We start from the raw sequence: 12,181 nt of genomic DNA, 5'->3' as shown, positions 1-12,181 counted from the left end.
GTTTGCAGACGGGAGTCTTGCTAACCTGCCCAGCCTTCCCCAGTTGCTACACTTCAGGGACATGGCTTTGCACTAGCGTTTCAGGATGAATTGAAAATATGTCTTCTTTCGGAATAACTTTACCTAAAGATCGATGATACCGAGGCCCCGCCTCGCCTTGCACGGAGAGATTTGTTATCAGGTTAGTTCTCTGTTTTTGGAGCCTTCTGTCAGAACAGAATAGCCAAAAGGTCCCTTCTGGAGTTAGCATGGCCACGTGTGCCCCTCACTGTCTATCCTTGTACAGCCCACTCCTATTTCTCTCCGTCCTGCCACACATCCCCTTGGCTACTCTGAGACAGAGCCCCCTATTTCCAGGGGAGCCAGTGTTCTGGAACTGGAATTTAAATGTGAAAAATATTTCCCTAAGGAAGCAACTAAACAGCAGGTCAACATAGCTGAATTGTTCCCAGGGAAATTACACCCAGGACATTCATGTCGAGTGAGATTTTTTTGTGGACTAAATTTTTGTGTGCAGTTTTGCAGAAAAGTCGCTTCTGAATGTTTTCCGCTTAAATGGGGAAATAAGGTTCTTCTTCTAAATTTGACCCCTAACCTTCTAGAAAGTCCTGTGGCCAGTAAAGAACCAATGTGGTTCCTTGACTGCAGAGATGGAGCCTTTCTCTCTCCCACACCCACAGCTCCTCTCCGTGCCCATGCCCTGGGCTTAGCACCTTCTTGGCTTGGAGCCACTTACAGGACAGCTCTTACCCAGTGCCTCATGCAGGAAGATCCAGTTAGACCTGCTTCTCTGAAGGCTAGTCGTCTCTTCCTGTCTTTCCAGAAGAAGTCTCTGATATCTGATAGTCAGAGGATCATCAACAAAGACAACTTTGATTTTGTAGTTACCTTAAAAAATTTTTTTTAGTATACTTCCTACTCTGACTGGAAAGGCCCAGGAGGTAAGTGAAGCAGCTGTTCCAACCTACCTTACGTTCGAGGGAGTCAGGAGATCAGCCCAGTCTCTTCAACCAGGAACTGACCTCCTTGCAGTAGGGCCCTGGCTGCACGTGCTCGGGATGCCAGGCCCATAAGCCCTTGAGCTGCAGGCACTGTCTTCAGCTCTTTACCCCTGTGTGAAGTTGTGCTTTCTAAGGTAACTGTGGTGTGGTCACGTGAGTGGGTCTGTGTTCCGTGGACTCCTTTCCCCATCACACTGGCAAAGTCTCAGTCCACTAGGACTGGACCTCCAGCTAGAGGCTCTGCCTTTATGATAGGTCCTACATAGTTCCAAGGTGAGCCCTGTCCGCCTGCCATTTCCTCTACCCATGCAGTTGCTCCCTTCCCTATGGACTTTAACTATGGTTCCTACCAAATTCCCAGCTCCTTCTCATAAAGGCTCTTCTTCCCGTGTCAGCTCTGGTGGAGTGGCCCCCCCGTGCCATCCACACTCACATACACGGTCGTGGAGCTACACTGATCATTTGAGACTCCTGGTGCGTCAGCATCCTTTTATGTGACATTTGCTTTGGTTTCTCACCGCCCTGTCCGCAGCTTGGGTGTGGAAACCATGTCCTCTCCAGAAGACCAGGTGTTTTACAATTCAGACTGTGATGAAAGAAAGAGCCAAGCAGATGGAGAAGGGAATAAGTGCTCTAGAGTTCAGGTGACAGTGACGCCATCTTGTTATTAGAGGTACTTCCGTCACTTCTGTCTTTGGTAAGGCTGTGTACTTTGGAGCGAGGCACTAGGCTTGATTCCTGGCTTTTCCACTGAGCCCTGTGAGCCTGGATGACTTCCCCTCATCTACTCTCTTCCTTGGTTTGTCTGTGAAGTGGGGACAATAGTAGCTACAACGGTAAGATGTAAAAGCATCTCACAGGCACAGATGTGACATTTAGTACTTAGTGTTAAGTTGTAAGATCTAGAAGCACCTAGGAGAACAGCCTCTGGGCACACTAGTGAGAGACTCTCTGCATTAGGTTTGCCTCTGGACTTCGCTGTAAGGGATTATCTAGATTAGGCTAATTGTGAGGAGATCTACTCATCGTGGGGTCCTAGACTGAATAAAGAGAAAGCAAGATGGCTGTTCCCTGATCCATTTCACCATTGCAGATACAATGTGGTTGGCAGCCCCAATCTCCTGACACTGTGACTTCTTCGCCATAATAATAGAATATGTCTCAAACTCTGAGCCACAAGTAATCCTTTCTCCCTTTAAGGGTGTTTTATCACAGCAAACAGAAAAGAAACTAACGCATACAGGAAATCCTCTGAATAAAGTCTGATCTATGGCCAGCCTTCATATTAACCACAGATGGGATTGCAGAATGTCACAGTGCTCCTAGTACTGTCCTAAAAACCTTCGAATTTTGTCTTATTGTTTTCCGCAAGTTTTGGTACTAGTGTTACTCCCACTTGACAGGATAAGAACATGAATCCACAGCAAAATTAACTACTTTGCTTAAAGTTACCACTGTTTCCTCCTTGGTGCATACACCCTCCTTCCCCATCTCATAAGCAAGTACGTGACCATCACACTACCCGCTAGGAGCTCAGTTTCTCCAGGACTGCCAGATAACCTTCAAGGTCATGCTGTTCATCTCCAGCCAGGAAAACATGACCAGGAAGAGGGGAGCAGGCTGGACAAGGCCACTGGGCCCCAGGAGACAGAGTTGAGTTGGATTGGAGTTTTCTCTGAGCGAAGGACTTTGTGCTCAAGGATGTAATTCATCGCCTTAATCAGCTATCTACATAGGTCATTTCAGAAACAAATTCAAACTTTCTTGGAATGAAGTTAGGGATAACTGGGCCTGAATAAAGCTAACATGAAGAGCAGCATCCTAGATGCCGAGGCTACATTACCTGCCACTTTCTTCGTGCCATGTACTTCTTCATCCGGTCCTTAGACAGCTTCTTGGCCTCCATGTTCTTGGTGTCTTTCATCAGCCATGGGTGCTGAAGGCACTGGGTACAGTCCAGACGGTTTCTGATGGAGGCAGAGACCAGAGGATTTCTAGCAGGAAGGGACCTCAGAGATGATAAGTGGGAGGCCATCTGTCCCTGGATACAGGGGGCACAGCCTGGGGCTGTCTGTCTCAGCTCACACATCATGATCAGGGGCACTGTGCATTTGGCCGTTTGTCCCCTTGGTCTGGATTGCGCTGACTGGACCCAGCCTAACCATCAGCAGACTCTCAACCTTCTGGGGTCCAAGAGGGTCAGGGTTACAAGGCAGACAGGCCTGACACCATATTCTAGGGAGGTTTGTCATTCTGCTGGTCCCATGAGGCCCGAACCTTTTGCCTCTCAAAATAGGGAATGAGAGGGAATGCTAAGACAAAACCTGTGAGTATCTCTGAATTTCCACGTCTTAGAGTGTGGCTGAGTATCAGGTTTATCCTGTCTCAATCCAAAGAGGTGTGCCCTACATGCAACTTCAAAACTACAGCCGCCTAAGAACTGCACCAAAGCCATTTCTTTCTGAGAGGTTTTGGAATTTAGAAACATCTCAGTGTCATCATTTTAATTGCAACAAGACTAAGTCCCAAGAACCACATGCCAACAAAAAAGAAAAGTGTCTAGAAGGAAGCATAGCTCAATGTGGGGGATCTTTAGATAAAGGGGTCATGATGTTTTAAGATGACTTATATCCTTTAAATGGCCACATCTTGCATGGATAACTTTATTACAGAAATTTTTAAAAAATGCCAGGTTTAAGCATTTGAAAGAAGGTGATGTTCTATTTGATGAAGCGAGTCTTCAGTGAGTCCATTTTATGAGGACCGAGGAGCCCAGTACAGCTAAATCATTTTAAAAGCAGCCAAGAAAATGAGGTGTACACACAGTGCCTCACCTATGGGATCTATGGATGAAGTTTAATTTACAAACACCATCCTTGGGCCAGAGTTATCTATCAGAAGGGAGCTAGCTCTCTTGGGAGTAAGAGCCTTCACCTTGAAAGAGACTCCTATGACATCCAGATTTTTTTTTGGGGGGGGTCATTTTTCTTAGTGACACAACTGTGGCCACAAAGGCTGGGAGACTGTGCTGGGAGGAAGTGTGGATATCGATCGGGGAGTCGGAATCTGGAGGCTCAAGAGGATTCAGAGATAGGTGGGCATTGGGAGAAATAGGCACAGCCATCTAGCAGGCTCTCTGACATTCTCCTGGAACAACTGCTGTCTCCCAATCCCAGGGTTGGAGGGAGAAAGCCACAGCCCAGGGCAGACAGGTGGAAGCCAGGTTGCAAACTCACCTGCCAGCTCTGAGCTTCTTGCCTGCCGCTGGAGGCAGCTGCCTCTCTCCTGCTCCTGTCACACCACATGTCAACACCACCCTTCTTGGCGCGGTCACAACTATCCCCTGTTGCCAAATGCCACTCAGAGCTGGGGGGTAGAGTGGGGGTACTGGAAACATGTTCTGCCTCTGAACACTTATTTACAGAATGGCACATGATAGCATAAGAGCTCCCTGCCTGGCAGCTCTCCTGAGGAGCACAGAGCCTTTCACCCAGAGCCTCTTACCTTCTGGCTTTAATTTAGCTAACTCCACTCACTGATAGCAACGAGCTGTGTAACTTTGGCCTGCCTCTTCCACCTAGCCTCACTCCAACTATGTAAGAGGGTGTTTGTTTCATCTTTCTTCATAGCTTGCCATCAGGCAGGGGCATCCCAGCATCCACTGTTCATCAATTCGTTCTATGTTAGAAGGAACTGGGCCACATCTAAGGAATAATTTCAGTGTGAATAAAATACCAAACCAGAATAATCTGGGGATAGAAAGAGGCCCCTCCAACATAAGTGAAGCAGCCTTGGAGAGGTCCTGTGGGGTCTGCAGGACTGTGCGGGCCACAGCCAAACAGACAATAAAAGGCCAATCATCACAGAGAAGCTGTCTTTCCCCCAAGACCCTGGCTCAGGAGTCACCATTCCAGTGGAGCTTCTATGCTTCTAAAGGTAGGTGGGGTGTCTGGCACCCGGAAGCAGGGACCACTCCACACAACCACTGGCTGGGTCCCTCACTGGCCACTCTCTCCTCTTCAGGGAACACAGGACTGGCGTGGAACCAGGAAGAGGGAGCTCCACAGGTAAAGGAAGGCCTTGCCCACCCTCCCCCAACCAGACCAGAGACTGACAAGACTGCCATCCCGGCTTATTACTTCATATCTTTCTTCAGCAAGTTACTGATGAAATCCTTCGCGTCATCAGAGATCTCATCGAACGCCTCATCATCAAAGTCCCAGGTGGCTGAGGTGACGTTGGCTAAGGTCTCGTTATCATTGTCACCCATGAAGGGGGACAGTCCGCTGACCCTGGGGGAGGAAAGCAGAAGATCAAGAAGGGGAGTTGAGCTGGGAGGGATGGGGAGCATGACTCCTCTAAGTGCATGCTGAGGTCAAAGGTGGGGTGTGCCCTGTATTCCGAAGCATATACCATATGGCCCTTGCGTGCGCCTTTCCTCAAGCTCCAAGAAGAAATCCATAGGGCTTCTGTATCTCTCCTCAGCCACTCACTGAACTCAGGGTCTCCCCAGCCTTTACACTAAACACCTGCGAGGCTGAGGTGGGCGCCTTGATTCATCTACAAACTTCCACTGCGCACAAAACAGAGCTGAGAAACCCTCCATCTTCCCTGCCCTCAAATCCCAGGCTGGCCCTCACCCCTTGTAGAATCTTCAGCGCGTCCTTTCCTCCTGTCTGCCTGTAGTGTGCTCTTCTATAGTCTCCTTTCTGCTTCTTTGTACACCTCCAGCTTGGGGGTGGGGGAGGCACCATACAGAGATGGCTCATCAAATGTGAGCCAAATAAACAAGAGGGCTTTCAACCAGCGAGGAGGCGTAGCCCCCCACCTCCCAGGGCATTTATGTCACACCAGGACACAGGCTACATGGCAGAGGCCAGAGTGCAGCCTCTATTAGTTGAGCGACCTCTGACGCTATCTCTACCCTCTGCACCACTTTTTCTTCACGCTGTGAAATAGTCTCTCCACTCTATGGTCCCTGTCCCCTCTTCAGCAGGCGTGGAGCACACTTTACCACCTGCAATGTGAAGACCTGAAATAGATGAACTCATTTAATCTTAACATTGCCCCAGAACACAGGTAATTCCCACTTCTTTATTATATAGAGAAGGCAAGTGAGGCATAGAATTTGGTAGGCAACCTGCCCAAAGGTTCCGAGACTCAGATTTGAAACCAGGAGCCTGGATCCCCAGACCAACCCTTTACTGCTGCTGCATGCTCACAATTCCATGCAGATTAAGAAAGCTGTATGCACTGCACTGGCACACAGAGCCGCCCATGGTTAGGGTTCATCTGGCACCATGTGTATCATACAGTTCTTCTAGATAACCTCTACTATCTCCCAGCACCCTAAGCCAAACACAACGTGGAAGGCAGTGACCTCAAAGTCAGATAGAACAGACTGAAGCTCACCAGCCTCTCCGTGACCTCTACACACCTCTCCTTCTTCGTGTCAACAATCCCCTCACCATGCATAGTGAACCAAGAGCTGACTCCATGGAATCAGCTGCCCGGAGTCCCACCCTGAGATGGACCCCCCAACACACGTGGCATTAATGTTCTGCTGCCACCATCTTGAAATTGTTAATAATGCTTCAACAAATAGCCCTGCCTCTTCAGTTTGAAAATTATATACTTAACCCTCTCCTGACCCCCATCTAAATCCCATGAAATATATCCAAGGCCCTCATAAGTCAGGATTGTATGAACATCCTTCTTCCAAATCCTTATTAGTTCATCATCATAAACAACAACTCACTGACAGATGCTGGGCTTGTTCAGCATTCAAAAGGCCCCAGCTTATGAAATCTGCTTGTACCCGAACACTGTGCTCGAACAACACCCACTTGAAACACTGGGAGAAGGCTGGCCATGGGAGGAGCCCTCTGTTGAATGTAAGTACAGAGAGTGGAGAGCTGGTGAGTGTGAATTTTCTCACTCTAGTTAATATACTTGTGTTTTTGAGTAATACTAAACTATTGTAAATGGCTTTCTCTTTTTTCCAAGATGTTTTTTTCTGTATCGCTGGCTGTCCTGGAACTCCTCAGAGATTCGCCTCTGCCTCTGCCTCCTGAATGTGGGGGTTAAAGGCATGCACCACTATGCCTAGCACATAGATGGCTTTTCTTAAAGCAAGATGCTGACTTAAGTCCATGAGGGCAATTTGAATCATTTTGTTTATTGTGCCCAAGAGGGTCTGGGAGGAGACTACCAGTCCTGGAGTTTACACTGTTATGTGCTACTCCTCCTGGACACCACCACAGTGACTGGACTGCGTTTCCGATGGACCTCCCAGCTCCCTCCACCTCTGTGATGTGTGTGGCCTAAGCAAGTTCCACCAAGATGCAGCCTGTCTTCGCTTGTAGGCACCTGCTTTTGCTTGCCTTTGCATTTTCTGTTTGAAGCAAGGAGGGGGGAAAGTCCTGCCATGCACCAAAAGACAGCGAGAAAAGCAAACAGCTGCACTGAGGAGTGCCGAAAGGGCCCCTCTGCACGCCTCCTTTCCTAATTAGGACTTGGAATCCTGCAAAGATAGGTCTTAATCGCTGTCCACGATGCAGGCAGGGGGAGCCCCAGCCTCTGGCCTTGGCACTGAGCCCCTCTGGCAGTACATCCATCTGAAACACTCTGTCCTGCCCAGGTTTCCACTTGCCCAAGTTCCCCTGAAGTCTGAAACTTACAAAACTGGTACATGCAGCATGATGGCCAAGGCAGGGTTTGAATAATTTAGAAATGCTTGTGGTTTGGGTTGTATTTCTGCTTCAGTATATAGTGTAGTAGGGCAGGCTGGCCTCAGACTTTTGATCTTCCTGCCTCTGCTGTCCAGGTGCTAGCATGGTCTGTATAGCTATGTCTAGATTGAGGTTTTGGACTTTATTGCTACAATTTGTAATAAAGGGTCATGTGTCTTTTTATCATAGAAAAAAAAGCTATTAACCAGCTAGCAAATACATGGATGCTATATGACACTCCGACCTCCAGTGTTATCTAGTTTTAAATCAAAGGACTTACCCAGTTTTCAGAAAATTGCTATCTGTCTGGGCAAGTTCTTGAATACTTGGCTTCTCTCTCAAGTATGTGGATTCTTAACATTCATTCTCAAGTCTGAATCATGAAGCTCACACTTCAGGGTGTCCTACTTTCTTAACACTTTTTCAATGCTGGGCATCAAATGTAGGGCCTAAAGCATGCTAAAGCAGGCTTCTTTCACTGTGCTAGATCCCCCAGCCCTCTGGTCCCCTAATGGCTTAGTTTTTTGTTTGTTTTGTTTATTTTTGTTTTTCAAGACAAGGTTTCTCTGTGCAGCCCTGGCTGCCCTGGAACTTGTTCTGTAGACAAGCCTACCCTCAAACTCAGAGCTCTGCCTGCCCCTGCCTCTTATGTGCTGGAATTAATCATTGCCACCATGTCCGGCATGGACTGACCCTTAGTATCCCCACAGCAGAGCGCCATCAGCAAACCTGGGGCTGGGGCCTGCTCTTCTCTCAGGACAGAATGTCCCTTGGCCTACACTTGCTCCATTGCTGTCTTTACAGTCACAGGCATGATCTGGCTACGTGAGTGGCTAGCTGAGGGACCACATGCCTGCCAGAACCACTGAACACCTCTGGAGAGTTTAGGCTTTGTCCTGTTTTAACCTTAAGAATCCCCAGTGGACAATTTGGAAGATTGAGCAGATTCGTGGGAAGAGGAAAGGACTAAACTGGGGGCTTAATCATGCTTGCAGAATTGGAGTTTCTGGGTAGACGAACCTAAAGGTAGTGGCTGGGTTTGGCAAGTGAGCAAAGAGGTGGGGAATCAGAAGCATTCCTGGGCTCAGCACAGGACAGACAGAGGTGACAGCCATGAGGATGGCCTCTGGCTCTTTGGAGCATGGCGGGAATGTGTTGCTGAGGCAGCTGGGAGGATGAGGGCAACAGGGAGGGAGGGGGAACTGGAAATATCTGCCTTTTCTTTGGGACAGGGAAGGGAGGGCAGGAACGGTGGCATAGGGACGAGACAGGGTTCAGACAAGAGAGGCTCTCCCCAAGGTGTAAGGCAACACCTCAGGGAGCAGCGGGGGAGAAGCCAGAGGGAAGATGGTTTATGATTTCCCTTCAGGAGTGTGGCTGGGGCTCCCCCCCCTTCTCTTCCAGCTGAATGAAGCTAACTTCAGAAGGAGATCCAAGGAATCCCTACCTTCAGAAGAATCACCCTGGAGCTGCCATTGTTTCTATGCAAGGACTGGAACTGTCCTAATTCCTGGGATGGATTTTCCAAGAATTCAGATTCCCACACTGAAGTTAGACCCCCCTGCACTGATGTGGTGTGAAGGTGCTGTCCGTAGCTCAGGAGGTACTGCCCCAACAGGGGTCGAAACATGTTGCTATTTGGCTAATGGTGTCCTATAGCATTCACTGTTCTCAAAAGAGGTCAGGAGGACCAACATAGGAACTGTTAGATAAATGACCCAGCTCTAAAGAGAGGGATGAGGCAGGGCATAATATACCACAAGGGCACTTGACGCCTCTTCAGCCACTTCCAGCAGCAGCTCCAGTTCTGCACAGCAGGGCTTAAAGGAAGCCATTTTGTTGGCTCCAACTTTTCTTCTTAGCATCATGTGCTCTGTGGAGAGCCCCCTAGCTCCAGAGAGGAACTCCCAGGTTTGAGCCAGCTCTTATGGAGCAGTCCAGGTAGCTGCCACAGCAATGGGTGCAGCCATCAGGACGCTGAGCTGTGTGGAGCCAATGTGCCACTCACCTCCCATCCCTCTCTTTACTCCTGACACCAGACGTACAGGTGTCTGTATGTCAAGGTTATCTTTCTTATTTAAAAAAAAAAGTCCTTATTGCTTAGTCTTCACTTTCAAAGCAATTAGTAAACAATGCGAGGTGGGGGTAACATAGTATCTAAAATAATTTTTATTTTAAAATATGTGCTCTTCTGACCCAGCAAGCCAACTTCCAGATTACATTCCCAGTGGAAACACTCAGCATTTCACACATCTCTAAAAACACACTTGCCAGAAGGCTATAACACCACAACCGGACACTGCCTAAGGCCCCATCACACACTAACTAGGTTATGCTTGCCCAGTGGCATGCTGCGTAGCTTGGATAATGAGCCATCCACAGATGTGTGTAAGACTCTGAGTTAGCCTCGTGGCATTGAGTAAAAGAAGCCAGCCACTTCCTTCTGGGGCCTTTCATGAAGTCCAGGAACACACAGAACTGACCCCTAACTTCAGAAAAAAAAAAAAAAAAAAAAAAAAAAAGGATGACATCAGTCCTGGGGACAGTAAACACGAGAACACCCAAGGTCTGCAGGGTATTGTTTGTTTGTTTGATCCAGTGTGGGACACAGGGATGCGTGCATCATTAAAACTTACCAAGTCCAGTGAGCACTGCAATTCCTGTGTCTGGTTTGTCAGGGACTAGCCCCATGTTTGTGCTCAGAGTCCTGCACCCTAGGAAACTATTAGTTCTGGGCAAAATGGAAGGCTTGGTCACCTGTCCAGACCATGGTTACGTAGCCAATCATGCAGCCTCCGTGGTGCTCTGTATGTCAATATCCAATGCAATCACACTCCTGCCATGACCCACTGGACACTGTGCTGACCCACCTCTGTGAAAATCAGTGCATCAGGAGACCCCTGCAGCACTGCAAGTGTTGGGGGCCAGCTAAGCCATACAGCACCAGCAGGGGCTGGACAGAGAGAGCTGGTCAAATGCAGCTTCTGTAGGGACCAGAGTTTCACTAGGGCCCAGAGACCAAAATGAGCTCTGGGTTGGCCCAGTAGCCCCAGAAGAGCTGAGCTGAGCTCATGGCCCTCTGTTCTTCACTTCACCAGGGACAGGGGAAAAAATCCAGTGCAGTGTCCTCTGTCACTAGGACCCCCCCCCCAGAGGGCACCGGGAGAGACAGAAATGCATGGGTCTTCTCTGACCTGGAAGAGGGTGACTCCAGGCAGGGAAGGCAGCGACCCTGTGGTAAAAGTGCTATGGACAGGTCCAGCGGAAGGAGGCTGTCCTCACAGGTGACGGCGAGACTCTGAGCATGTCAGAAGCCCCACACACTAGAGTTTTGCTAACGTGAGTTCAAGTCCAATTTGGTCTACAAAGTGAGTTCTAGGACAGCCAAGGCTACACAGAGAAACCCTGCCCCTAAAAACCCAAAATAAGTAAGTAAGTAAGTAAGTAAGTAAATAAATAAATAAATAAATAAGATGTGTGTGTGTATCTGTCTGTGTGAATTTGTGTGTATGTGTGTGTGTGCGTGCACCTGCATGAAGCTGTGTGCACCATATGTGTGCAGGTACTCCTCAGAGCCAGAAGAAAGCTTTGGATCCCCTGGAACTGGAGTTGTGGGCAGTTGTGAGCTGCCTGATGTGGAAACTGAACCTGGGTACTTTGCAAGAACAGTAAATGCTCCTACCTCTGACCTATCTCTCCAGCCTCCCCAATTTTTTTTTTTATTTTTTGAGACAAGCTTTCTCTGTGTAGCCTTTGCTGTCCTGGACTCACTTTGAGGACCAGGCTGGCCTCGAACTCACAGAGATCTGCGTGCCGCCGCATCCCAGAGTGCTAGGATGACAGGAGTGCGCCACTGCTCCAGGCTTCCAAATTTTTATGAAAAATATTTGATTTCCTGTTTGTTTTATTGACAATATGCATATGTATATACTTTGAAACGAGGTCTCACCGCCCAGGCTGGCTGTGTAGCTGAGTGTAACCTTGAGCTTCTTAATCTCCTCTCTCCACCTCTCATGTGCTGGGACTGTGTGTGCCACCGTGTCTGAATGTCTATGCAGTGATGAGGACTGAACCCAGCACTCCATGCATACCAGGCTAGCACCCTACCCACTGAGCTACATCCCTAACCCTGACAACGATATTTTTAGACAATGATATTATGCCACAGCTTTAGGGAGATTATCCATAACTGCATGTGGCACACAAGTTCAAGGGCTACTTCTAAGGCTAATGACTGTGGCCTGGAGCTTCAGCACAACCCAACGAAACTACGTGGAGCTTGGGTACTCCACGCCTAACCTTGGGCGAACACTCCTGGGTGTTTGTCTGGGTCCTGTTTTAACTGTGGGATCTCGGGTCACCAGTGCTGAGGCAAAGCCTGCCACCTGAGGCATCACCACAGAGATCTGGGTATATTATGGGTTGCCAAGCACTGGTGCCCACTGCTGG

At 48.7% G+C, this 12,181-nt stretch overlaps 1 protein-coding gene across 4 annotated transcripts in view; it reads right to left on the bottom strand.

Moving 5' to 3' along the window:
- The window catches only part of Mylk (myosin light chain kinase), a 231,307-nt gene that overhangs the window by 9,702 nt on the left and 209,424 nt on the right, over positions 1–12,181 (bottom strand). For all 4 annotated transcript variants that reach the window (XM_021634632.2, XM_021634634.2, XM_021634630.2 and 1 more), the window contains 2 exons: positions 5,141–5,293; positions 2,845–2,968 (listed from right to left, as the gene is read on the bottom strand). In XM_021634632.2, coding sequence (XP_021490307.1) covers positions 2,845–2,968; positions 5,141–5,293 — 277 coding nt within the window. The remainder of the gene's footprint in view (positions 1–2,844; positions 2,969–5,140; positions 5,294–12,181) is intronic.

Source organism: Meriones unguiculatus, chromosome 17 (assembly GCF_030254825.1).
Source record: "Meriones unguiculatus strain TT.TT164.6M chromosome 17, Bangor_MerUng_6.1, whole genome shotgun sequence".
NCBI classification, from domain to species: domain Eukaryota; kingdom Metazoa; phylum Chordata; class Mammalia; order Rodentia; family Muridae; genus Meriones; species Meriones unguiculatus.
Note: the sequence above shows the minus strand (reverse complement) of the source record. Positions and strands in the feature narration are given on the sequence as shown.